Raw genomic sequence first — 23,989 nt, 5'->3', positions numbered from 1 at the left:
AATCGACGAAACACTGATTTAGTCACGAGCATGGGTGGGTAAGAGCTCCAGAGAAGTAGTAAGTATTCCAGCAAGAGTAGATCCAGCTACGGATGTCATCCTGTGTAGCCCAGCATGTGAGAAGCAGGCAGGAGAGCTGAGTGGAGGACCAGAGATGTCAGAGAGCACAGAAGAGCAGTGGAAGATGTCAGTTCAGTGGCAGGGTATGTGCTCCCCGAGTATGGCCACCTGGAACATATCTGTGGCCTCTGATGCGGTCATGTGTGGGATGGTGGGGAAGAGAGAGGAAGCAGAGAGAGAGACACAAGCAGCCACCATAGACTGCCTGCCTCAGGACTTGGCATGGGACAGTGCAAGTGGATGTGGGGCGGGGGGGGGGTGCTCTGGGAGGCCGGAAACAGTACCTGAGTGGCACCAAGCCCTGTGCTTACTGGTGCTCCTCAGATACTCTCTGCCAACAGGTCTGGCCAAGCTGCCGAAACATCACGTTAAGATTTGGTCTCATCTCATTTCTCAGGTCCCTCTAGAACTCCATCCAGCTAAGCCACCATCTCCAATGGAGGCGATACTCAACAGAAGGACACATTATCCCTCGGGAGAGTAATCTTGCTGGCCGGATGCAGAGATCACCCCCTGGGTTTTAAAAACCGTTGTCTCTTCCCAAATCTCTCTTCCAGGATTTCAGAGTATGGCTGCATGCTGGAGATAAAGGACGTGAGGACTTTTCCTGATGGGAGCTCTGTCGTGGATGCAGTTGGGATTAGCCGCTTCAGGGTCCTAAGCCACCGCCACCGAGATGGCTACAACACCGCGGACATCGAGTACCTGGAGGACGAGAAGGTGAGGGTCGTCAGCCTTCCGCCTCTGGTGCTCCTCTCCATTGTGGAAACCATCACTGGGTTTCTGCTTACAGGGTTATATCCTCGGTACCCTGACCTGTTACTCTGTGCATTTTTACCTCAGTTTCAGCCCGTAGAGGAGTCTCCTAGAATACATTGCCCTTTTACTGCCTTTAGGGAGCACGGGCTTGTTCTCCGTGTTTGTTACTCTAGCCTGGGGATTGGTCTATGAAGGCCAGATACTTAGCAGCCGGCGTTCTGCCTCTGGTTTCTTTACCCACAGAGTCAGTCAATGGTGCACTGAGAGCTTTGCAAAATAAATTATGCCTCTAGAGAAAATGTATAGGCATTCTTTGCATTTCACTATTCCCTAAACAACATGGCCTAGCTGTGTGCAGCATACATCTGTAGCCCTGGCTTCCCTAGATTGCAGAGGAAGGAATGATTGAGCCCACATTTGAGGCTGACCCAGGCAACTTATCTTGACCCTATCTCAAAAAAAAGACAGTAGATCATAGCAACTTTCATTAGGTCGGGCGATCTCCAGATGACTGAGGATGTAAGAGGCATGGATGTGTGTTCAGTGTATGCAAATAGTGCACCGTTTCATATGGAGTTGGGTATCAACAGGCGACGCCCTGGCTCAGCTCCCATAGATACTGAGGAATGGTTGTGCTTTAAGCCCTGAGAGCCACGTGGTCTCTCCTACAACTACTAGTACACTGGTTTTGCGTGTCAACTTGACACAAGCTGGAGTTATCACAGAGGAAGGAGCCTCCCTTAAAAATGCCTCCATGAGACCCAGCTGTAAGGCATTTTCTCACTTAGTGATCAAGGGTGGGAGGGCCCAGCTCATTGTGGGTTGGTGGTCTCTGGTTCTATAAGAAAGCAAGCTGAGCAAGTCAGGGGATGCAAGCCAGTAAGAAACATCCCTCCATGGCCTCTGCATCAGCTCCTGCTTCCTGACCTGCTTGAGTTCCAGTCCTGACTTCCTCTGGTGATGAACAGCGATGTGGAAGTGTAAGCTGAGTAAACCCTTTCCTCCCCAACTTGCTTCTTGGTCATGATGTTTGTGCAGGAATAGAAACCCTGGCTAAGACAACTAGTCTTCGTTTTTGAGATTAAAGGGCAGCAGTAGACCATAGAGAAATGAGTCTGCTCAGGTTTTCAATACAAGGTTATTTATAAAAACATGGTGGGAGTAGCTATAGAGATGGATCCGTGGTTAAGAGCACTGGCTTCTCTTCCAGAGGACCCAAATTCTGTCCGCATGGTTGCTCCTAATGTCCTGTATCTTAGGTTCCAAGAAGTCAGATGCCCTCCTCTGGACTCCCCAGGAATGCACTACATACATGTGGTGGACAGACATGCATGTAGGCAAAACACCTGTACACATAAAATATTTAGGAAAAAATACTTAAAAACACGGCCAGCATTTGAGTCCCAAGCAATGAGTCTTTGTGTGGCTCAGAGTGAGACAGAGCATAAAACAGTAGCGCTTAAAAGTGCCTGCCAAAGCTAGTATGACAGTCCCCCACCCCTGAGAATTATGTTTATCTAACAGAATCATCGGCACTCGTTTTTTGACAAACGAGCAGGTATTTTGAACATGTCCTCATAAAGAGGTGTGAAGATGTGCACAGTCTCATCAGTAGCTGAAAGTGGAAATGGTCTAGATGCCCCTCGGGCAGCTGGATAAGCCAGTCCAGCTCCTCATACGGTGGAGACTCAACCACCAACAAAACATAACGAACCGGCGCTCTAACATCGTGAATCTCACAGACTTGCTGAGGGACAGCCAGGAACGTGAGCCTGCAGATCGCACATTTACTGTACACAGACAGCAGGCCAAGTGTCCTCTCTTGTACATTCCCTGGAACAGGAAAGGCATGGGCTGGAGACAGAATATAGAGGGTGGACTGTGTGTCTGACTGGAATGGTGCCTTAGTGAGGGTTTTACTGCTGTGAACAGACACCACGACCAAGGCAAGTCTTATAAAGACAACATTTAATTGGGGCTGGCTTACCATCAAGGTGGGAGCATAGCAGCATCCAGGCAGGCATGATGCAGGAGGAGCTGAGTTCTATATCTTCATCCAAAGGCAGACAGGAGAAGACTTGCTTCCAGTGAGCTAGGATGAGGGTCTTAAAGCCCACACCCACGATGACACACTTCCTCCAAAAAGGCCACAACCTACTCCAATAAGGCCACACCTCCTAATAATGCCGCTCTGTGAGCTAAGTATATTCAAGCCACCACATCACAGTAGAAGTCACGCTGGAGATGTGGACACATGCTGACTCTGTCACTCCAGGTGCTGCTTCTGGTGCCTGTGGCCCTGGGAGCCTTGAGTATCAAGAGACCTCAGGGAGCCCAACTTCAGGGCCTCCGGGCCATGGTGCTGGCTGCAAAGATGTGGAAGTTCTTGTGCTCATTCTACAGACAGATCCGACAAAGCATTCGTATTGCTGCGGATGACCCCTTATTTTTAATAGTGTATGGATTTACTTTAAAACAGGCTTTGAAAGCTGCTCATGGAGTAATTTTTAAAGAAATTTCTATCCAGAAAAGACCCGGACGGTCTATTCCCCTTTATAGGGCTGTGATCCTGGCTGACATGCACGCATGAGAGCCAGCAATGAAGAAGCCGAGGCAGGACCAACCGCCAGTCCCGTGTTCCTCCTGCCCTGCCTAAGCAGGACTGAGGGAGAGCTAAATGATTGGGTGGACAGTGAGAGAGCCAGGAGCCAGCGTGCACACAGCAGCATGACTGTGGTCGCTGACGTGGGGGCTGCAGTGCTGCTCCAGCACGCCCTCTGGAGTGTGATTTGATGACAGTTTGTAAACCGCCAGACTCTGACTTCTTGTTCTGCTCCTGGGAAACAATCAGAGAAAACAGTACTTGACAGAACACTCTATCGTCTATATTTATTTATTTGTTATTTCGTGTGTCGGTGTGCGCACTCTTACCACACACCACAGTGTGTGTGTGGAGGTCAGAGCATATCTTCCAGGAGTCTGGGCTTTCCTTTCACTGTGTGGATTCTGAGGTCGTCAGGTTTATTGTTTCCCTCCCCCCCCAACCCCCGGAGCTGGGGACCGAACCCAGGACCTTGCGCTTCCTAGGTAAGCGCTCTACCACTGAGCCAAATCCCCAACCCCATTGTTTCCCATTTTTACCGAGCCACCTTGCTGGTTCCTTGGCAAATTTATATTGCTGACATTTTAAAGATTAAACATCAGGATGTTAAAAACGCATCTTATGTACAGGACAAGTCACAAGTGACATATCAAATACGCAATCCGCACCTATTGAGAATTATTTACAGCGTTGGATCTGTGCTTACGTTAGCCTTAAGAGAAAAATCAGGATGCAGTCAGTAGATCTCGGGTGTGTGGAAAAGCACAAAGTTTCCATGTCAATCGTGTCGCTTTGTGCAGTAGTGGTGGACTAGTGAAGGAATAAATGCCACAAGTCCACCTAGCTGTCAGAGGTCACCACCATGTGGATTACTAAAATGCCCGTCTCTCTTTTCTGGCCAGGTGGAAGGCGCAGAGTTTGAAGAACTTACCGCCCTCCACGAGTCCGTTTACCAGCAATCTGTTTCCTGGTTCGCTTCACTCCAGGATCACATGAAGAAACAAATTCTAAGTCATTTTGGCTCCATGCCGGATAGGGAGCCGGAGCCACAGGTAGGCTGTCCTTCCTTCCCTCGGGACTCAACTACTTCCCGCAGTCATGTGACAAGGCTCCTCATTCTGACAGACTCAGCAGTGCTAAACTCCATCGTGAGGATGGGCGGGCTCGTGTGACTGATGCTCAAAGGAGACCTCGTACAGCAGCCTGTGCCTCGTGCAGCACAACAAATATGTTTCCTAGCCCCCCAGGAAGATCAGAACAGAACCCCGCCCATTGGCGAGAACACACCGTGTTTGGCATCCAACACTGCCTTCCTTGCACAGAGCAAGTGCTATGTTGACTACATGAAGAGAAAACCCACAGAAGTCCTTATCCTGGAACCCTTAGTTCCGGATGGTCTGAACTGCAGAAATCACGTGCATAGCGAAAGGTCCAGGGTTCTCCCCTTCTGGCGCTCACGTGCATCTTGCTCACGCCCTCTGCCGCAGTGCAGTTTCTCACACTCAGAAGAGTGCTTTAAATTCAAGCTTCTTATGCTGTGGATTGCAACTCCACAACTAAATGTGGGGGTTAAGGACAAATTGCCAAAAGTAAAGGTTTCTGAGTGCACAGTGACCAAAAATTAATCCAAAATCAAGTGCATAGTGAGGCTGAGGCGTTTTTAGCAGCATTTGCTTGTCCTGCATCATGAGACTTCACCGCAGCCTTGGTTCTGAGCACACAGTGTGTACTTTGCGCTGCCCATGCCACATGCCAGAGCCAATGGGCGTTGCCTGAATGGTGTTGATTTGAGGCTGCATATGTTATGTATTGAGGGTTCCAGCAGCATTGTGGTTTGATTTGCAGAAAATGAAGACTCGGTGCTTCCTTACCATCATTCTCTGTCTCTGTCAAACTAGTGAGGCTTTGGGGTCGAGTGTTAGAATGCTCGATTCTTAAGTGTTTGAGTTGCTGTTTTAGATTCTGTTCTGTTGCTTTATGAACTACTCTGACCCAAAGTAACTTTGGAGGAAAGGGTTTACTTGGCTTACATTTCCAAGTTGCAATCCATCCCTCAGGGAAAACAGGACAGGAACTCAACCAGGAGTTGCAGCAGGTCCATGAAGGAATCCTGCCCACTGGCTTACTCCCCTCTTCATGCTCAGCTGGTTTCCTTATATAATCCAGGCCACCTGCCCAGGGATAGCGCCACCTACAGTGGGCTGGGTCCAACTACATCTGTTAACAATCAACACAGTCATTTGTAGTCATGGCCAATCTGAATTAGGTAACTGCTCAATTGAGACTCCTATAGATGAGTCTAGGCTACATCAATGGGACAGCCAGAGCTAAACAGGACAGTTGCTACCTTGCGTTTCATTTTAAAAATGATCAGTAAATAAATGTTTGTTTTGGATCAGGGCAGATTTCCAGCATTTTCTGAAATGGCCCTAAACTGCCTATATTATTAGGAAAGTGGCATTCTCAACACTGATAGTTGTATACGATCAGAATAGCATTTGGTTCTGAAAAGCACTGAGAATGCTCCGTGTCCTGCAGTATCACATGCTCCACCAAGATCTGTCCTCGTATGTAAAAATAAATAATTGTATCTGTCTCACTAGAGTGGTATTTACTTTGATCTTTAGAAAATGATACAATTATACGTATATGAAAGACTTGTTTAAGAATCCATGACTTATTATTAATAGTTGCTTGATCTGTATTGGTAGATGCAAGGTACCTCTGTGCCCAAACTTGCAAAAAAAATTCTCAGTTTAAAAATCCCATGAATGTAAGACATTTAGGAGTCCTGTTTTAGACCGGAAAATCACACGCAAGTCCAACCCCTCCTTACCACTGAACTGTGCCTCAGATTCAAAAGGATGGTGATAAGACCAGTTGATTAAATTAATCTCTAATTGGTGGGTGGACTGCTTCTTCTCACTGGTTCGACACATTGCCACTAACATGGTGGCTTCGGCAATACTGGCATATTATCTTACAGAGTACTGCAGAGCCCGGCAGGTGTCTCCCTTGATGTAGCAATGACATTGCCCTCTGCTGGTTGTAAGAGCAACTCTGCTTCTGGCATCGTCCACCTCTGAGGATGCTGGCCTTTGCTTGGCATTGTTCATCCCATAGTGCTCAAGTTCTAGCTCTTTCTTGTCACATCTGCCCCTGGCCACAGCCCTAGGAGGACCATGTGGCTACATTGGTCCACTAGGATAATCTCCCTGTTGTAATAACATATGCACAACTTCAGAGTCCACCATTACTCGTATAGTGACATAGTCACAGGACTAAGGAATTAGACACCAAGACCCTTGGAGACCGTTATTCTGACAATTAGAAGGATTTTAATTAGTGAGCTGCATCTCACTAAGCCCATTCTCCCTGTCCTGTGGGATAAGGGAAGAGGAGAGTTTTGAGTTCTGTCATGTTTCTTCAGGATCTGGGTTACAGGTAACCTCTGAAGGGCAGCCCAGAATCTTCTTGGCAGTGACTTGAGATGTCCCTTCAAGCTTTGGCTAATGGGTTATTTCTAACCTCCAATGAAATTACACAACTCGCTAAAGCCACCGAGTCCATTCTTCCTAGCTCTTGGTTGGCACCTCTTTAAAGGGACTAGAGGAGGATCCAAACCCTGTAAGCAGACAGGCTCGGTTGTCTTTGTTCCAGAATGAGGAAGAGTAGAAACAGGTTGAGACTTACCATTTGCTTACAGCTCAATCCAGGATGCTTGTTTGAGTATGTGAATTAAAAGCAAACATGTGTATCTGCACTGCACCCAAACAAACCTTACATACAGTCATCTGTGTGTGTATAAATTCATGATGGTTACCACCCACAGTAATGTGTGCATATGTGTGTTATACACGCTTTGCCGTGTTGGCTTTAGGATCGACTGTCTCATGGCCCTCAAACTCATCCAGATAGTTTCCACCTTGACAACAGTGTGCTTTAGCTAACCCACTTAGAACTTAAACCACAGTAGGATACATTGTTACCTGGAAGTAAAATGTATCATCTTACTTTCTGGTGGGTGTACATCATTATCTGGAGACTTGGGAGAGCAGAGGCAGCTACTTCATGGAGTTCCCCTGAGGAATGAATTTCTCTCCACAAGTTTTTCCTTTGTGCCCTTGCCTTGTGCCTTTAAATGTGTGACTCATATTCAACAGGAACTCTGCATTTTGAGGGCCTGATGAATTGTGACCTCTCCCTACCAAGGTGGAAGTCTTCCCCATACTCGTTGGTGAAACAAAAGACCGACTTAGGGAACTGCCTGTGATGTAGGCATTAATTTATTTCTCCCCTCGTGTCTTTCACAGAGCAATTCTAGTGGCCCTGCCTGGTCCTGGTGGATTCTGGCCGTGTTGCCCTTGGAGCGTAAGGCTCAGCTGGCCATTCTCGGCATGGGCTCCTTGAAAGAGCGTCTTCTTGCCATTCGTCGGATACTAGTCATCATCACACGCAAGCTGAACAGTCGCCAAGAGATGGCTAACAACGCACAGAGAGATAATTGATCTTCCTCTCTCTTAAGGTTGCCGGAAGCCCCTGTGTTTTTGAGTTCCAGACACTGACAAATACCCATCCCCTTCGGTGTGCTTCATAAAATCTTGTCGATGTGGTGGTAAGTGGGACATTTGCCAAATACCGTTTTTCTCACACATACGTCTACCTGCTGGACTCCGATCCTGTGCAAGAATCACCTGAGGTTCAAGTGGAAGGTACAGGCGAGAAATCCTTGAGAGAGTCTCTTCAAAGCAGATGCTTCGAGACTAAAGCTCACTGCCAGCAAGTGACACACGCACGGTTGACATGTGACTTTGGTGTCGAAGGTGATTATATTCCTAGCCTGTATCTTGACATGATTGGTGGAAAATGTGTGTGCCAGTAGCTAGACAGTGAGTGGGAACCACGGACATATTAGGATATAAGCAAGTCAAAACTGGACTTGGCTTCTGTGTGTCGCTGTGAACTTGCTTGCAAAATCAATGAACTGAACACTATCCAGCCCTTACTGAAGAAGTAGTAATTACTGGGCAGAGCCGTGTTTGTGTTTCGTGTCCTGCCGTAACCCCAGGTGTTGTAAATTGCATGTTGTAATTGAATGAATGTGAAACTACAAGAAGACGTACCTTGCATATAGAAGAGTCTGAGAACCGCAGTATTTTGAGAGTATATATTCATAAGCACCCCAGAAGGGTAGTCAAAAGAGAGTTAGAGCTGTGTGTGCACTGGGGTGTCAAACATACAGCCAAATGTATTCTAAACAAAGTGTTATCTCTGTTCAACTGGGAATTTCCCATCAGATAACGCTAGGTGTGACTCCCGACCTCCAGTGCATGTTGGGAATATATATCACTTGAATAACACAGACATTCTGAGCAGCTGGCGCAGACAGCCTGCTGCTGCTTAGTCTGTAAGATAACACCCGACAGACAAGACCCTGCTGAGCAAATCTCAGCGGGGCGTTCTGCTGTCTCCCTTCAAGGTGTGTGGGTTTAATTTAAATGTATATTTTATGATACGAAGTGTTGATGGTTTATCAACCCATCAAGCACTTTATTAGAAAGTCGTACGATCACAGTGATGTTGTATTTTATTGTTCTTTTCAGCTAGTGAATCTCAGCTTCGCCATAGGACTTAGAATAAAACACCCATCTCATTTCAGAGGGGCTAAAAGCCCTTCGAGCAAGCCTTTCCACCACGCATTAAGAGTTCAACTCTAGGGGTTGGGGATTTAGCTCAGCGGTAGAGCGCTTGCCTAGGGAGCACAAGGCCCTGGGTTCGGTCCCCAGCTCCGAAAAAAAGAAAAAAGAAAAAGAAAAAAAAAAGAGAGTTCAACTCTATTTGGCATTTATGACATCATCTGACCGCTTAAAACATGGCTGTCACTCTTGTACAGAAGTCCTTGACTAGAACATGCTCGTGAAAACTAACAGGTTTTGATTTGTTCTCTTTTGGAAAGAAAGAGAGCAGGAGTTGGTGTTGTTACACTGTTTCTGTTTGGAAGTGTCTATCCAGTGTGATCATAGCTTCTCCAGGACTCTGCTGGGAGTTCAGCGTCTGTGCTGAGTTAGTGTTAGGAAGGTTTTGCTTCTGCCTGCTGGCGTGTTAGCTTTTATAACTTACTGAGTTCAGAGTCGTTATGCTGTCCTCCCTGGTTCTGTCTGCCTCTTTAGTCTTCCCATCCTCAATGTCCTTACGTAAAAGCCCCTGTAACAGCAATGCAAAGGAGAACAATGGAAGTTTTGGGGATTCAGTACCAAAGAGAATGGTGTGACTGCCGCGTGCTCTGTGTCACATCTCACTGTGCAGTAACAGACCAGATCTCATTGGGTACTTTTAGGGGAGTCTGGTTATCGGAAGATTTCAGTAGCACAAGAGCGCCACCATTGCCCCCAACCAAGGTGGGGACGTTCTCTCCAAACTGTGCCTGGGTGTTGATTTATAAACAGCAGTGTGGACAACGAGTGCTAGTGAGAGAGAAGGTTACTGTTCCAGGTCCTCTACAAACAAGAGGCTCGTCGCCCAGGCTCTGTGAGAAGCAGTTGTGTCAGGCAGGAGTGTGGGTGATTCTCAGGTTCCATCGTACGGGCTTCAGTTTTAACAAGGATGGATTGTGAGAGCATCAGGCAGCAGAAGAGACCTGGACTAGCCCACCAAGCCCTTTCTTGATAGAGGTCATACTAGATGCACAAAACCCTGTTTCCAGAATTACAGACAACTCCAGAGCTTCTGTGCGAGCCTCCGGTGTGTGAGCCTCGGTGCAAAAAGCCTTCCAATCCCTTTGTACCCCTAAAACAAACTGGAGAAAGCTCTTTGGCCTGAGCCAACAAAGAATTTAGAGTTCCTTTCTCCAGGCCTCCCACTGGGTTGCAGCAGCTCCTTCTGAACTAGAGACACACACTCCAGGAGAAAAAGAAACTCTGTAAGTCAGCAGACCAGATCAACAGACCCCATGCTGGGCTCAGGCAGTCACACCCCACCTTTCCCAACAATGGGGATGAGTAGCAGAATTTGGTCCATTAGTTTGTATGGAGATTAAAAAGAGACAAAGGGTTTCCAAAGATGCTCTGTTTGACTGGAATGCAGTAGACAGGGTTTCCACAGACTGTAGATCGTACAAGAAAAGCCCATTCCCTGACCCTGACACAGAAGAAGCCCCTACCAGGTTGACAGTAACCTGTGTGGCTGCTCCTGCTTCTAATGAGGACATCCCTTGACCAAGTGCACAGTGCACAGTGGCCCTCCGTCCTCCATTCACTCACTGCCTAAAACCTCCTGTTTCCTGATGGTTACACCTAGTATAATTTGGAAGTTGACTAGCCGGTGTTGATGACAAGGTCAGCTTCATCTGGCCCAAAGCTGCACAATCCTGCTTCCGAGGCCAAGGTTCATAGTGAGTTCCTACAAGAGCAGGGCTGTTAAAGAAATTGATCCTGCCACATTCCACAAAATCCAAAAGGATGCTAGTCTTTTGTTATAGGCCAGAGAAAACTCATAGTTTTTAGTACTCTGGTGAGACAGGGGTTCCTTCAGCCATCACGCAGCCCCCCCATTGGTGTTTTCAACCCTTCAACACTGATGGTTTTCCATCAGAACCTATTGACGCTCTTTAAATTACTCTGTGTGGTAAACTGAGTCATTTCCAGAGCCCTCTTCAGTGGGAGAGCATGGAGAGCATAGCAAACAGGCCAGCTGCACCCTGGTGTCACAGAGCAGCCAGTGCCTGAGAAGACAAGACCCAGCTGTAGTAGACCTCTGCGCCACGGTCCAGGTGTGCTGGTGGCTCTTCCAAGTACAGGCAAAAGTGTGATGACTTTCTCTGTGTGGACGGTTAAATGAGTAATGCACGCCCCCCTTACCCCCGTGCCCCAGACTCTAGTATTTGAACATTTGATCTGTACTTTGTGTGACTCTTTGGCTGATGTTATGAAGCCTTTAGGAGGTGCACCCTTGCTGGAGGATGCGTGTCACTGGGGGTGGACTTGGAGAGTTTATAGCCTTGCCCCACTTGTAGGGTGCTCTCTGGGTTTCGAGTTGGCTGTTGAAGATGTGGCCTCTTAGCTTCCGGTTCTGTCTACTTGTTGCCACGACTCCCATACCATAGGGACACCCCACACCCCCTCTAGAACCGTAAGCTTAAATAAACCCTTTCTCCTGGAAGCTGCCTTGGTCATGGCGCTTATCAGAGCACCAAGAAAGTAAGCAGTGCGTTCTCACATCTGGAACATGAAGGAAAGCTGGACGGAGATTGAGTGCCACGAGCCGTTTTGAAACCCTTGGTACTTTTGACAGCAGGGCCTTAGCGTTTGAGACTACAGGAAAGCTAACTACCATGGTACTCTTAATTAGTCACAGGCCCCCATTTGGTTCTCTGCTAGCCAGGCACAGATGTCACGGGTAGTGTCACACACAGTCAGAAGTCACTGTTGAGCCTACTAAAATGGAGTCCCTTACTTTCCCTAGGGAGTTCAGTCTGTCTGGACTTCTGCAGACTGTCACTTTCTTTCTGGGCCTCTTAAGCCCCAAGAACACATCAGTTAGGCAGTAGAGACATGAGCCCCACCTGTACCCACCCCTGCTTCCCCGGATCCGGGTATCACCTTCTGGATAAAAACGCTTTGGCTTGAAGAGTAAGTAAGCTTTGCCCTCACAGGTTCTCTGACAGAGCATCACACTGTCAGGGTATCTTCTTGTGAACTTGGCTCCAATGTCAGCAGACTTGAGTCAGATATGGAGCCAATTGTAAGGGTCCATGATTGGTCAAAGGAGGATACCCCGGACTCAAATAATACGCAAGAACAAAGAGTGTCTTATTCTGCAGAAATCCTGCATGTGAGGGGTCCGCCATTTACCAAGATAGAGCCGCCCAGGTAAGCTTGCAGGCCCAATTCAAAGGACATTAGGGGAATTCCAGGGAGGGGTAGGTGACCTTTATCTTGATTGGTTTCTGTCAATATCTTGGGACGTTCCAGAACCATCGTTGGAAACTGTTGCTAACTGTTTTTTCCTCGGGCCAGGTGGCAGGGCATCTTTTGATGGTGGGGGTGGCTTTTAATTGGCTGCCCTCCGACTGTGTTTGTTTTTCCCTAGTAACTGACGTGTGTAGACTTACCCAGTTCTGGGAAACAGAAATGTAGGCCTAGTCTCCTGAACGCCTAGTTTGAAGCCTGTCATGGAGTCAGCTTGTCTCACTGTGACTTGACTCCTCCACCCTAAAAGTCACCTTTTATACTCCGGGGACATACTGACTGATTTAGAGTTGTGTTGAATCCGGTACCCGCCAGCATGGAATGGGATAGTACGCTGGCTAGTTTTATATCGACTTGGCACAAGCTAGAGTCATCTGAAAGAAGAGAACCTCAGTTGAGAAAATGGCTTCGTAAGATTTGGCTGTAGAGCATTTTCTTCATTAGTGATTGATGGGGGAGGGCCAGCCCATTGTGGGTGGGGCTAGAACATTGTGGGTGGGGCCAGACCATTGTAGGTGGGGCCAGACCATTGTGGGTGGGGCCAGCCCATTGTGGGTGATGCCGTCCCTGGGCTGGTGGTCCTGGGTTCTATAAGAAAGCAGGCTGAGCAAGCCAGGGGAAGCACCCCTCCACAGTGTCTGCATCAGCTCCAGCCTCATATATTTTCCTCCTATTTACTCAAGTACTAAAACTTGTGCAGGAAAACCTAACAGATCCCCGTTAATGTTGATCACTTTTTCATGTAGGCTGTGTGTAGGGAGAAAACATTCCAGTCAAAGAGAAGAGGATGACTGGCTGGTTGACATAAAGGGGGGAAGGTGTCTGAGTGCAGCAAAGGCAGACACCCATACAGAGGCAGAGAATCCCTCAGTCACCTGTGACTTACTTATTTGCTTTTCTAAAGATTATTTTTAATTTTTCAGCTTTGGTTTAAATAAGAACAGAAAAGTTAGGCAGTGGTGACACATGTCTTTAATCCCAGCACTTGAGAGGCAAAGGCTGGATTTGTCGGATCTCTGTAAGTTTGAGGCCAGCCTGGTCTATAGAGTGAGTTTTAGGACAGCCAGGACTGTTACACATGGAGATCCTGTCTCAGAAACAAAACAAAACAAACAGCAACAAAAACCAGGAAAGGCAGTCTGACTTGGGACCAACCCTGTCATTGTAGCTGAGAAAATGTAGGCTTGAGTCCTCTGAAGAAACTACCACCAAGCTCAGCCTTCTGTTTCGAACTCGGCTGCTGATTCAGGACCAGGGCCATTGACGAGTAAAGCAGCTGATGCCCTTTCAGTCTTTGCAAGAAATGCCCTTGAGTCATTCCTACTTCCAAATGCTCTGCTGTGTTTGAGTGATGGATTGGCCAGTTTTCTCAGGAAAGCTTCAGGGGATAAGTTTCAAAGGTGTTTGGTGATTTCCCCAGTCCCCGTGGCCCTCTCTTGGAGAGGTTCTGGTGAAATGATTTTTAATGTTCTTGGAATCTTTTTCGTTTCTGTCATCCACACTCGGGCGTTGTCAGGCCTCAGAGTCAGAATATGAAGTTTGCAGCTCTGGGTCTTCATTCTTTGCTTTCTTCCGCTTCGGCTGGGCTCTCCATTGCAGACAGCACTGTTTTAGCAATAGAGCTTCCACCCTGTAAAGCTTGATCCTTGACCAGCCTTCCTTCCTTACAGCGTATACCACGACACGCTACTGTCCATTGAGCTTCGGGAAAAGTGGCTAATAGGTAGGTTGCAAAGCTGTGTATCCATGCCTCAATTGCTTACATACTTACTACCCGGTGTTAGCAACTGACTTAGTACCCGTGAAATGATTGTTACCAGTTGAGAATTGTGCATATTCTTTTCTTTATTTAGAACAGGTTTGAACAAGTAAAGTCTGTATCAATTAACATTATGTTTCTTGCCTCTTCAGAGGTCAGTAGTGATATGGAATATTCACCCAGCTTCGCTTCTGTTTCCCCGTCCTTAAGATGGGGGCAACGATGCAAGTTTGTTGTGTCTTACAGGAGACGGCTTTTAAATGTTGCAAGTGTTTACTTCACTGTGTCCTTTCCCTGTCCATTTCAGTTCATTGAAATTGTGTATCTAATGTGTGATATCTGGATTCAATAAAAACTTACAGTGTTGTAAATGTTTTCCAATAAATAATCGCTCCCAGATAACAAGGTAAATGACTGGTTATGTGGTCAAGTCAGCATGTAGATATTAAATTAGCTTTTTTGGTGTGGTTCTAATGAACTGCCACAGACTTCTTGCTGAAAACACTAGAAAAATATCACTTCACAATCCCAGAAGTTGGAAGTTGAAGGTTCAGGTAGCACAGCCATGCTTCCTGTGAACCTCAGGGAGAAGTTCTCTTGTGTCTTCCAGCTGCCTTAGGTGAAGGTCTCAACTCTCCTGTTCATTAACATTGGCCTTCTGCTCTCTATGTGCTCAATGGATTCTTTGAAGACATCATTTACTTGATTACACCTAAAAACAGTGTTTTCACAGAAGGCCACTGTGTGTGTGTGTGTGTGTGTGTGTGTGTGTGTGTGTGTTTTGTAAGCTTGACACAAGGTAGAGTCTTCTGAGAAGAGGACCCTCATTTAAGAACGTGCCTACATCAGAATGCCCTTTGGGTAAGCAAATTGATGCTTCTGCTTGCATCAGGGAGTTGGGCAAGGTGGAGTCCAGTTTCTGTCACATGCAGCTACAACCTTAGCTGAGGTCACATGGCTTGGCACTAACTGGGCCCTCCACAACATTCTATATGTGTCTGATGTGGTTAGATCTTTATGCTGTCACTGAGATCAGTCGCCAAATTCAAGCTTTCTAAGAAATGCAGAGGCTTCGGTGAGGTATCCCTATAAAGGGTCCATGACAGTTAAAAGCCATTTGGCAACAAGAACTCTCAGTAGCCAGGACAAATAGTTTCCCATCTGTAGGTGGGGGTCTGGACCCTCCATCACACACAGAAAGCTGGTGGTATGGGCTAAGATGCTGTATGGAATTCATAACAAACATCACAGAGTCGCTGCCTGGAGTATCCATCGTAGCATGAGCTGGGTCCTGACAGACCCACCAAGTCATACATAGCATGGGAAAGCAAGAATCCATCTGAAGATGGAGGAGGAACATCCACAGTTGTATACAGATGGGACCAGCTGGCCCAGCCTCCACAGGAATGGGTGACATGGCCTTCTTGGGCCAGTAACACTACCATACCCATGCTGTGTTAGGGATTGCATAAGGCCAGACAACAACAGGAAAATGGCCAAGCTGAGTCCATATTCAGTCAGCTTTGGTGTGGGAATGTGGTCTAGATAATAGCAGCCATACAGCCTCCATCAAAAGGTGACTTGAAAGAATTGTGCAGGACAAGCCTCATAGTGGGCAGAATCGAGAACAACACACCTGCTTGTCCACTTTGTAGGGGAAGGAAAGCAAGCCAGGTCAGAATACAGATGGATCCACAGACAACACCAGACAGCTTGTCTGGTGTTAGGAGCTTGGAAAGATAAGGCTTCACGCAAAGGCATGCTGGGACATCTGAAGGGAATAGACAGAGAATAATGGCGGCCATATGTCATGCTAAGTTTCCTAGTGGCCACCAGCCACAGAAGATGCACCTCACGTCCTAATAGACAGGACGACACAGCCAGCCTATTGTCATTGCCCCAGTGCCAGCCCAATAGTGGGAGAGGCAGAGGCTGTGAATGGGTCCGATGGTACAGACACTCATTTGCCAGAGTTGACCTGTGCTGCTCTATAAATCTCCAGTCTGCCATAACAGAGGCAAGTCCGAGCTAGGAACAAACTGACCGCACTGGATCCCTTCCACCCAATAATGATCAATAGTTCATTCTAATAGAAATAGAGACCCTTGCGTGTTCTGACGACAGAGCTCTTTAGAAGTGCCACCCAGATGCTCCCAACATGCTTCTCTGCTTAGCACTGGGTATCTGTGTCATTGTCAAAAACCTGGAGGTCTTCCTTACAGAATAAAGGTATGAGAACAGGCTGGAACCAAGGACAACACATCATCAACCATTCTGGTTCACAGTCAGTGTGGCCTGTTAAGAGCTCAGGACCAACTCAGAGATACAAGAACAAAATGTCACGGGTTGGGGATTTAGCTCAGTGGTAGAGCGCTTGCCTAGGAAGCGCAAGGCCCTGGGTTCGGTCCCCAGCTCCGAAAAAAAGAAAAAGGAAAAAAAAAAAAAAGAGGTTAGAATCAAAGAACAAAATGTCACTTCTGCCAAGATGCAGAAGATTCTTAGAGTTGATCAGCTTTACACAGCATTCTGTCCCCATAGGGGCAGTACCTCAAACTCCCAGGAACCTCTTGGAACATTTATGTTTCCCATCACCTTCAGCGTATGCCTTCAAGATCAAAATGCCTGGTTCTCAAGGGAGACCTCTGTCTGAAACCATGACATGAGACTAGTTGAATCACACATTGCCATCTCAGTATGGGCACGTAAGGAGCGATGGCTCATTGGTTAAGAGCACTGACTGCTCTTCCAGAGGTCCTGAGTTCAATTCCCAGCAACCACATGGTGGCTCACAACCATCTGTAATGAGATCTGATGTCCTCTTCTGGTGTGTCTGAAGATAGCAACAGTGTACTCATATAACTGAAATAAATAATTTTTTTTAAAAGGATGACTAGGAACCATTTTCCTCCTAATGGGAGAGGTGGTGTCTAGCCAGTAAGAGGAAGGGGGTGCCAGTTACCCTCACACAGCAACACGGGGAAGAGAAGAGATGTGGAACAGAGGTGATCCCCAAGATAGCTCTCATTTGGATGGCCATGGCTAAGTGTAGCCACCCTAGCTGGAGGATGAGGAAGTCACACCTCTCATTAAAGCCATTGGGAATGGCTGAAGCATAACTGAGGGTGAGGGCAGACAGGACAAAATGGATGCAAACTGTGGGACACAAATGACAGTCCTGGGTCTATACAGCAACACAGCCAAAGACGTTGGCATTTGTCTACCATTTTCTTTTTCTAAGGTCCCAGAAATCAGTTACAGGAGTTCCCGCATGGCTGGGCAACTGTTCTGCTACTGAGCCATGTATCCCTCCCCATCCTCCTTAAGTTTCCCCCGAGAAGACAAGTCAACAGGGATCTTGCATGGGATGCTTCCAAAATCCAGCCTTGGAAGCAAACCAGAGGGGCTTAGGGTGGACTGACTGTTGCTAGCACATATGCACTGTCTTGGCTCCACGTTTGCTCTCCGATCCTTTTAGAGCCGGCTTAGCAACAGAGAGCTGCCCTGCCTGTGGTCATTCCACTTTCTGAGCAGCTCCCATCTGTGTCTGATCAATATGGGTCTATAAAGGCTGGTCTCTGCCTGACACCGGCCATCACCGAGGGATCATTCTGGTGACTGAGCTTATTGATGGTCTGGCATTGTGACTCGACTGCTCCCTTGACCCACAGCACCTCCCTTTCTTTTCCATCAATGTCAGTTCCAGAGGCTCACTTTAATAACCATTCTGTGCACCAGAGTCCATCTGGTGCGTTCCAGCTGTAACATCTTTCCCAGCTGTGGAATGTGCAGGCTGCAGCCTGCGGTGAAAATAAAAGCTAGTACCAATTGGAGGAATGTCTACTGGCCTCATCCAAAATGGAGGGGTATTAGCAACTAAAGACCAACCAGGGGCACAACCAAATGCTGTGCAGACTTCCCTTAGTCAACATCATGGCTTCCTCACCCAGGGGACAAACAGGGAAGCCCTCCCCTGCTTTTGACTTTCTCGTGGCTTGAGATAAAGGCATCTGTGCTTGGTCAACATGTAGATGAGCTGACTGAAGAAATAGGTGATGCCCTCCCATAAAGTACCCATGTCCTAGGATCTATTTGCATGAATCTCTTATGACTGAATCATGTTCCCCCAAATCCACATGTCAACAGCCTACCTCTTAGTGACTTAGAATACAACTATAGAGAGATAGGATTTTAAATGTGTTTGAGATAATTGAGGGTCATGAGTGTAGGCTCTAACCCCAACCACTTAGGTCCTTACAAGAAGAGAGCCACCGGGGATACACAATCAGAGGAAAGGTCATGTAAGAGGCCATCTGCCAGCCAAAAAGGTACCTCAGGAGCAGCCACCCATGGCTGTGCCCTTCCAACCTGTCCCAGAACTGTTAAAAAGGAGCATCTCTTGTTTAAGCCACCCAGTTTAAGGTATTGTCTTACAGAACCCTAAGCAGCCTTCTACACCTTATGAGAGAGACTCGTCTTTAAGGATCCCAGCAATGGGATGATCCTGGAGATGTTATGTAAGTGTTAGAGACCAGGAGAGGAGAAATGAGAGGTCAGAAGATGGCCTCCTTGGTGTGGTTGCTGGCTTCAGAGATGGAGGAAGGGACCCTGCACATGGAGGAATATGGAATGGTTAAGAAACTGGATTCATGCCCCTCAGAAGAAACTCAGTCAGGATGACACCTTGGCTTTAGCCCAATTAGGTCCCTATTAGCCTTCTGTCTCTAAGTGTAAGATAATCAGTGCGTGTTCTTTTCAGGCTCGATGTTGATGGTCCTTTGTTCCAGCAGTGGTGGGGGAAAATGGAGATCTGTTTCCCCAGGAGCATCCAGGACCACTGACCTCACCCCTCCCTCATTCGAGGTTTGAATATGAACTGTCTCCATGGGCTCCTGTTTGGCATGCTGGTTTCCAGATCATGGCAGGGTTTGAGGAGGTTGGAGAAACCTTGGGGGAGGGGGTGGAGCCTATTGTGATCTGTGCCGTAGAGCTCCCTTCCACCATCAGGTGCAGAGCTGGGGCTCTGCCTGCCTAGCACCGTGTATATTACTGCTCCATTTGGGGGAGAGGAGTTGGGGACCACCACACTGCAGTCGGGAAAGAACATGTCCAATGTCTCACACCATTTCATCCCCAGGGAAAGGGAAGGACACAGTAATGTGAGGGACCCTGAGAGGCTTGGTGATCGGGGCAGTAAATAACCACGGTGTGTTCCTAGCCACAGCCGGCATCTGAAACCTCAAAGATCCGGTCTTCTTTTGTGACCCAAGTCCTTGCCCAGACACAGGGATATCATCAAACCCATGTTCAGAGTTACATGGGTGTTGATGGCTCTATATAGCAGGTCATTGCAGTGCAATTTTCACCAGTCTGGGAATACAGTCAGTACAGGAACTGGCCTGAGGCAGCTGTGTCTCCAGAATAGAATGGAACAGGACACAGGAATGAAAGAGAGAGAGAGAGAGAGAGAGAGAGAGAGAGAGAGAGAGAGAGAGAGTAAGGAAGAGGGGTGGGGAAGAAGGACAGAAGGGTTGAGTTCTACAAATAATCTTAATGTACTTTCTATTGCTATAACAAAATTACTCAAATCTCTTCTTACAAAGAACAGACGTTTATTTACTTCTCAGATTTGGAAGCTGCAAAGCCAAGGATGTACAGCCACGTTTGTTTTGCCTTTGGTGAGAGCTCCCTTGGTCGAGTGACATCATAGCAGAGAAACGGAAAGGGACTCACAGGTGGGGAGAAGAGGCTGCATGGCAGGAAGAGAAGCTAGAGAGCAAGGAAAGGACAGTCCTATTCTCTCAAAGCAACCCACTCCTGACAACCAACTTGACAAGGCCAGCATTAATCCACTGTGTGCCCAGCAACCTAATCACACCTTCAAAAGGTCCCATTCTCTCTCATGTCAGCACACTAGGGACCACGCTTCCAGAGCATTGACCTCCTGAGGGAGCCTTCAAACCTTATCCAACCCTCAAACCATATCCAACCCTCAGGAGCTCCTCTCTAACTCAGTAGCTACGCATCACAGCATTGTAAGCACTTGTGCATGCCCAATGTCTCCCAAGGGCTATCCAGCCAATACTGTAAGAGAACTTGGAGAGGCGCTGACCTGTGTGCCCAAGGATGTCTCTGAGAACCTTAGCCTCTCTGCTGCCATTAGCTTTAGATGTCAACTTGACTCACCTGGGAAGAAGGGATCTCAATCAAGGAATTACCTCAATCAGATTTGCTTGTGGCTATGTCTGGGGCACTTTCCTAATTGATAATTGGTGGAAGAGAGCCCCACCCACTGTGGGCAGTGCAGCCTCTAAGCAAAGTGGGTCTGGGGTGTACAAGAAAGGTCATTGAGCGAATCTGGGGAAGCAAGGCAGTGAACAGTGTTCCTTGATTGTCTCTGCAGCTCCTGTCTCCAGATTCCTGCCTTGGAGATCCTGCTAGGGTTTCCTTGAGGGTGGACCTGTAAGCTAAAATAATAAACTGTTTCCTCCCCCAAGTTAGCTTTGGTCAGTATTTAAATATAGCAATGGAAAAGCAAACTAATAAAACCTCCCTCTACTGTTTGTCGAAGTCTGGAGTCCACATGGGTTCCCATTCTTTACACACTCACCTCAGCTGGAGATTCATGCAGGGACCTCAAGGAGAAAAGGGCCAAACAGCTTTTCTAGACTGTCTGAGGGGTGTCTGAGGGAAACAGTCCTGACTGCTGTTTGCCAGGTAGGATTCAGGATTGGATGTTGGGCTTAGACACAAAGAGGACTCAGCATCTAGGTTTCCCTGGTACGAGGTAAATTTTGAAAAGTGAAGGCAGTTACAGGTGTGGCTAAAGAGCCAGTGGCCACCCAGAAGGGCTCACCGTGGCATTTCTTACCTGTCCCGAGATCTTTAAAGGTAGAATTTCCTCTTCCCTTTGTGTGTGGCTCCCTTAGAGTTCATCCTCACAGCCAGATCAACAGAAAGTCTGAGAGCTTGTTTGTTTGTTTGTTTGTGTATTTTTTGTTTTTCTCATTTTGGTCAAAGAGAAAGATAAGAGACAGGTGAGGAGAAGGGAGGGGAAAGGAGGAAGTGACCATCTTTATCTTAAGTTCTTATGGAGACATGAAACTCAAGAAGGATGACCAAAATGTGGATGCTTCACTCCTTCTTTAAAAGAGGAACAAGAATACCCTTGGGAGGGAAAAGGGAGGCAAAGTTTAGAACAGAGGCTGAAGGAACACCCATTCAGAGCCTGCCCCACATGTGGCCCATACATATACAGCCACCCAATTAGATAAGATGGATGAAGCAAAGAAGTGCAGGCCGACAGGAACCGGATGTAGATCTGTCCTGAGAGACACAGCCAGAATACAGCAAATACATAGGCGAATGCCATCATTAAACCACTGAACTGAGAACAGGACCCCTGTTGAAGGAATTGAGAAAGGACTGAAAGAGCTTGAAGGGGCTTGAGACCCCATATGAACAACAATGCCAATCAACCAGAGCTTCCAGGGACTAAGCCACTACCCAAAGACTATACATGGACTGACCCTGGACTCTGACCTCATAGGTAGCAATGAATAGCCTTGTAAGAGCACCAGTGGAAGGGTAAGCCCTTGGTCCTGCCAAGACTGACCCCCAGTGAACGTGATTATTTTGGGGAGGGTGGTAATGGGGGGAGGATGGGGAGGGGAAGCCCATAGAGAAGGTGAGGGGTTAGGGGGATGTTGGCCAGAAACCCGGGAAAGGGAATAACAATCGAAATGTAAATAAGAAATACCCAAGTTAATAAAGATGAAAAAAAATATATGAAAAAAAAGTTTTTGTGGAGAGATGGAGAGGAGTACAGAGGTGTGGCTTGTGCCATCTACTGGAAATTCTGAGGTACTGCAAGGACAGAAACCGGGGCACCAGCTTCAGGCAAGACTTGGATTCATCAACTTAGATGACAAGTTTGAGGTAAGTTTCCACAACAAGAGGCTTCATGGTGCTCTCTTCATGGTGTCTCTCCCAAGACACTTCTCTTCCTTGGAAGACCTGGGCAGAATTATACTTCCAATGGAAGAGGCCAGTTAAAAGATCTGGTTATAATGACTACTCCATTTTCCCAGTAGACTGCGTTGCAACATGCCATAAACTCTGATTAGTCTCCAAGTAACAGTATGTCACAGTCTGGCTGTGAGTTCTCGGTCCTGCAATCTCTGTCAGTCAGCTAACGCTGGGGTGCAGGAGATCTCAAGTTTAAAGAGCTCTTGGGTGAGTCCTCTTGGGAAGCCAATGATACATACATACCTTAAATCATATCTTCAGTCCATTCATAGATAGAGATATTCAATCACCTCAAGTGATTTTTTAAAATTGCACACAGCTGTACAAACAGACAGAAGAGGTGGAAGACTGCTCATTGTTAATCGACACTGTCTAGATTCATAGTCACAAATCTGTCACAGGAGAGCTTCTCCTTGAGATGAGAAGAACGGCAGTTGAGCAAAGAAAAGAAAGGTCTGGGGGCAGGGGAATGGCCCTTGCTCTTTAATGCCCCGCTGTTCTCATGTAAGGTGGTGGCTGCACCATCCTCTTCAAAAGGAATGTTTCAGGAACATTAGGGGCCGGTTTCAACTTACAACTAAGAACCCACGCGCATGACTCTTAAAGGACACATCACAGCAGTCTAGTCTGGCGGGATCTTGGCTGATTGGATTGGCCGTTTCAGAACTGAGTCCCACAGGCACAGGGAGGAGTGGTTCAGAGTTCACCGTCCCTTGTCTCAGGAGGTTTTATTTACAGCCAGAGAAAGCGAAGTTGGGGACGGAAAACAGACGGTGTGAACCGATCCCACTGAACTACCTACCTACATTCAGGGGACTTAATATTATGTGGGGGAATGGGAAAAAGACCCTTTCTAAGCTACGTCAAGCTCAGCAAGTGTCCGCAGCAGCTGCATGCAATTCCTCCTTGTTACCATGCACATTGTCTGGGTGGCATTAGGGGAGGCTCCCTTAATGCTTCTGCTCCACTTGTACTTTAACTCTAACTGTAGCTTTAACCATCCTTGCAGGCCCTCCCAATTCTGTGTCAAGGTCCCCCCATCTCCACCTCCTACATCCACAGCTCACACAACAGTTCCCTCAGCCTCATCTCTAAGATGCAGGGAATGGGTGTGAAAGGGGTGAGGGTGAGAGCCTGCAGGGCAGAAAAAGGCTCGCAGGCCAGCCACTCTGAACATGGTGTTCACACCCCCTCCTGTGGTGCCTGAAGGGATGTGCTCAGACCACATGTGGGGGAGGGAGTGTCACAGTTGCGTGCCAGGGAGACACTGTCCTGCAGGATCAACAGAGCTTGGTGGGGAAGAAATGGTTGTCACACCCAGTAGGATACTGTGTCTGGCAATAACCACATGGGGTCACTGTACTCTCAGGAAAGAAGGAACGTTCAGTTAAGATGCCTGTCTGGACTGGTTCAGATCAGGTACCAACTAACTGACTATGGAAGGGATGAGACCTTCCTTTTCCTGCAAAGCTGAGCTTCTATGGTCAAGTCTTCCTCTGCTCTTAGAAGGGGAGGGTCTCAACACGGTGGCCTTTGAACCAGGAGGCAGCCCTCTGAATCGTTACTCTGATTATTATCATCCATTCTGACGACTAAAATTCCTGTTCCTTCCATTTTGGCTCACGGCTCTGTGAAAGCTACTGAGCCTCTCTCTGGAGGGAAATGACTTCCCAATAAATCAAGGTCAAAGCCAACGAGTCGGGGGTCCTGGGCGGTAGGTAAATCGGTTTCTGGCTCGATCTGCTGGGGATGGTGTCA

General features: G+C 47.5%; 1 protein-coding gene across 1 annotated transcript in view; it reads left to right on the top strand.

Annotated features, from left to right (window-relative positions):
- The window catches only part of Lonrf2 (LON peptidase N-terminal domain and ring finger 2), a 41,392-nt gene extending 26,815 nt beyond the window's left edge, over nt 1–14,577 (top strand). The window contains exons 10-12 of the mRNA XM_006244869.5: nt 678–840; nt 4,384–4,533; nt 7,795–14,577. Coding sequence (XP_006244931.1) covers nt 678–840; nt 4,384–4,533; nt 7,795–7,989 — 508 coding nt within the window. The 3' untranslated portion in view covers nt 7,990–14,577. The remainder of the gene's footprint in view (nt 1–677; nt 841–4,383; nt 4,534–7,794) is intronic.
- The last annotated feature ends 9,412 nt before the right edge of the window (nt 14,578–23,989 follow it).

Source organism: Rattus norvegicus, chromosome 9 (genome assembly GCF_036323735.1).
Source record: "Rattus norvegicus strain BN/NHsdMcwi chromosome 9, GRCr8, whole genome shotgun sequence".
Taxonomy (NCBI): Eukaryota; Metazoa; Chordata; class Mammalia; order Rodentia; family Muridae; genus Rattus; species Rattus norvegicus.
This window is presented reverse-complemented; position numbering and strand designations above follow the sequence as displayed.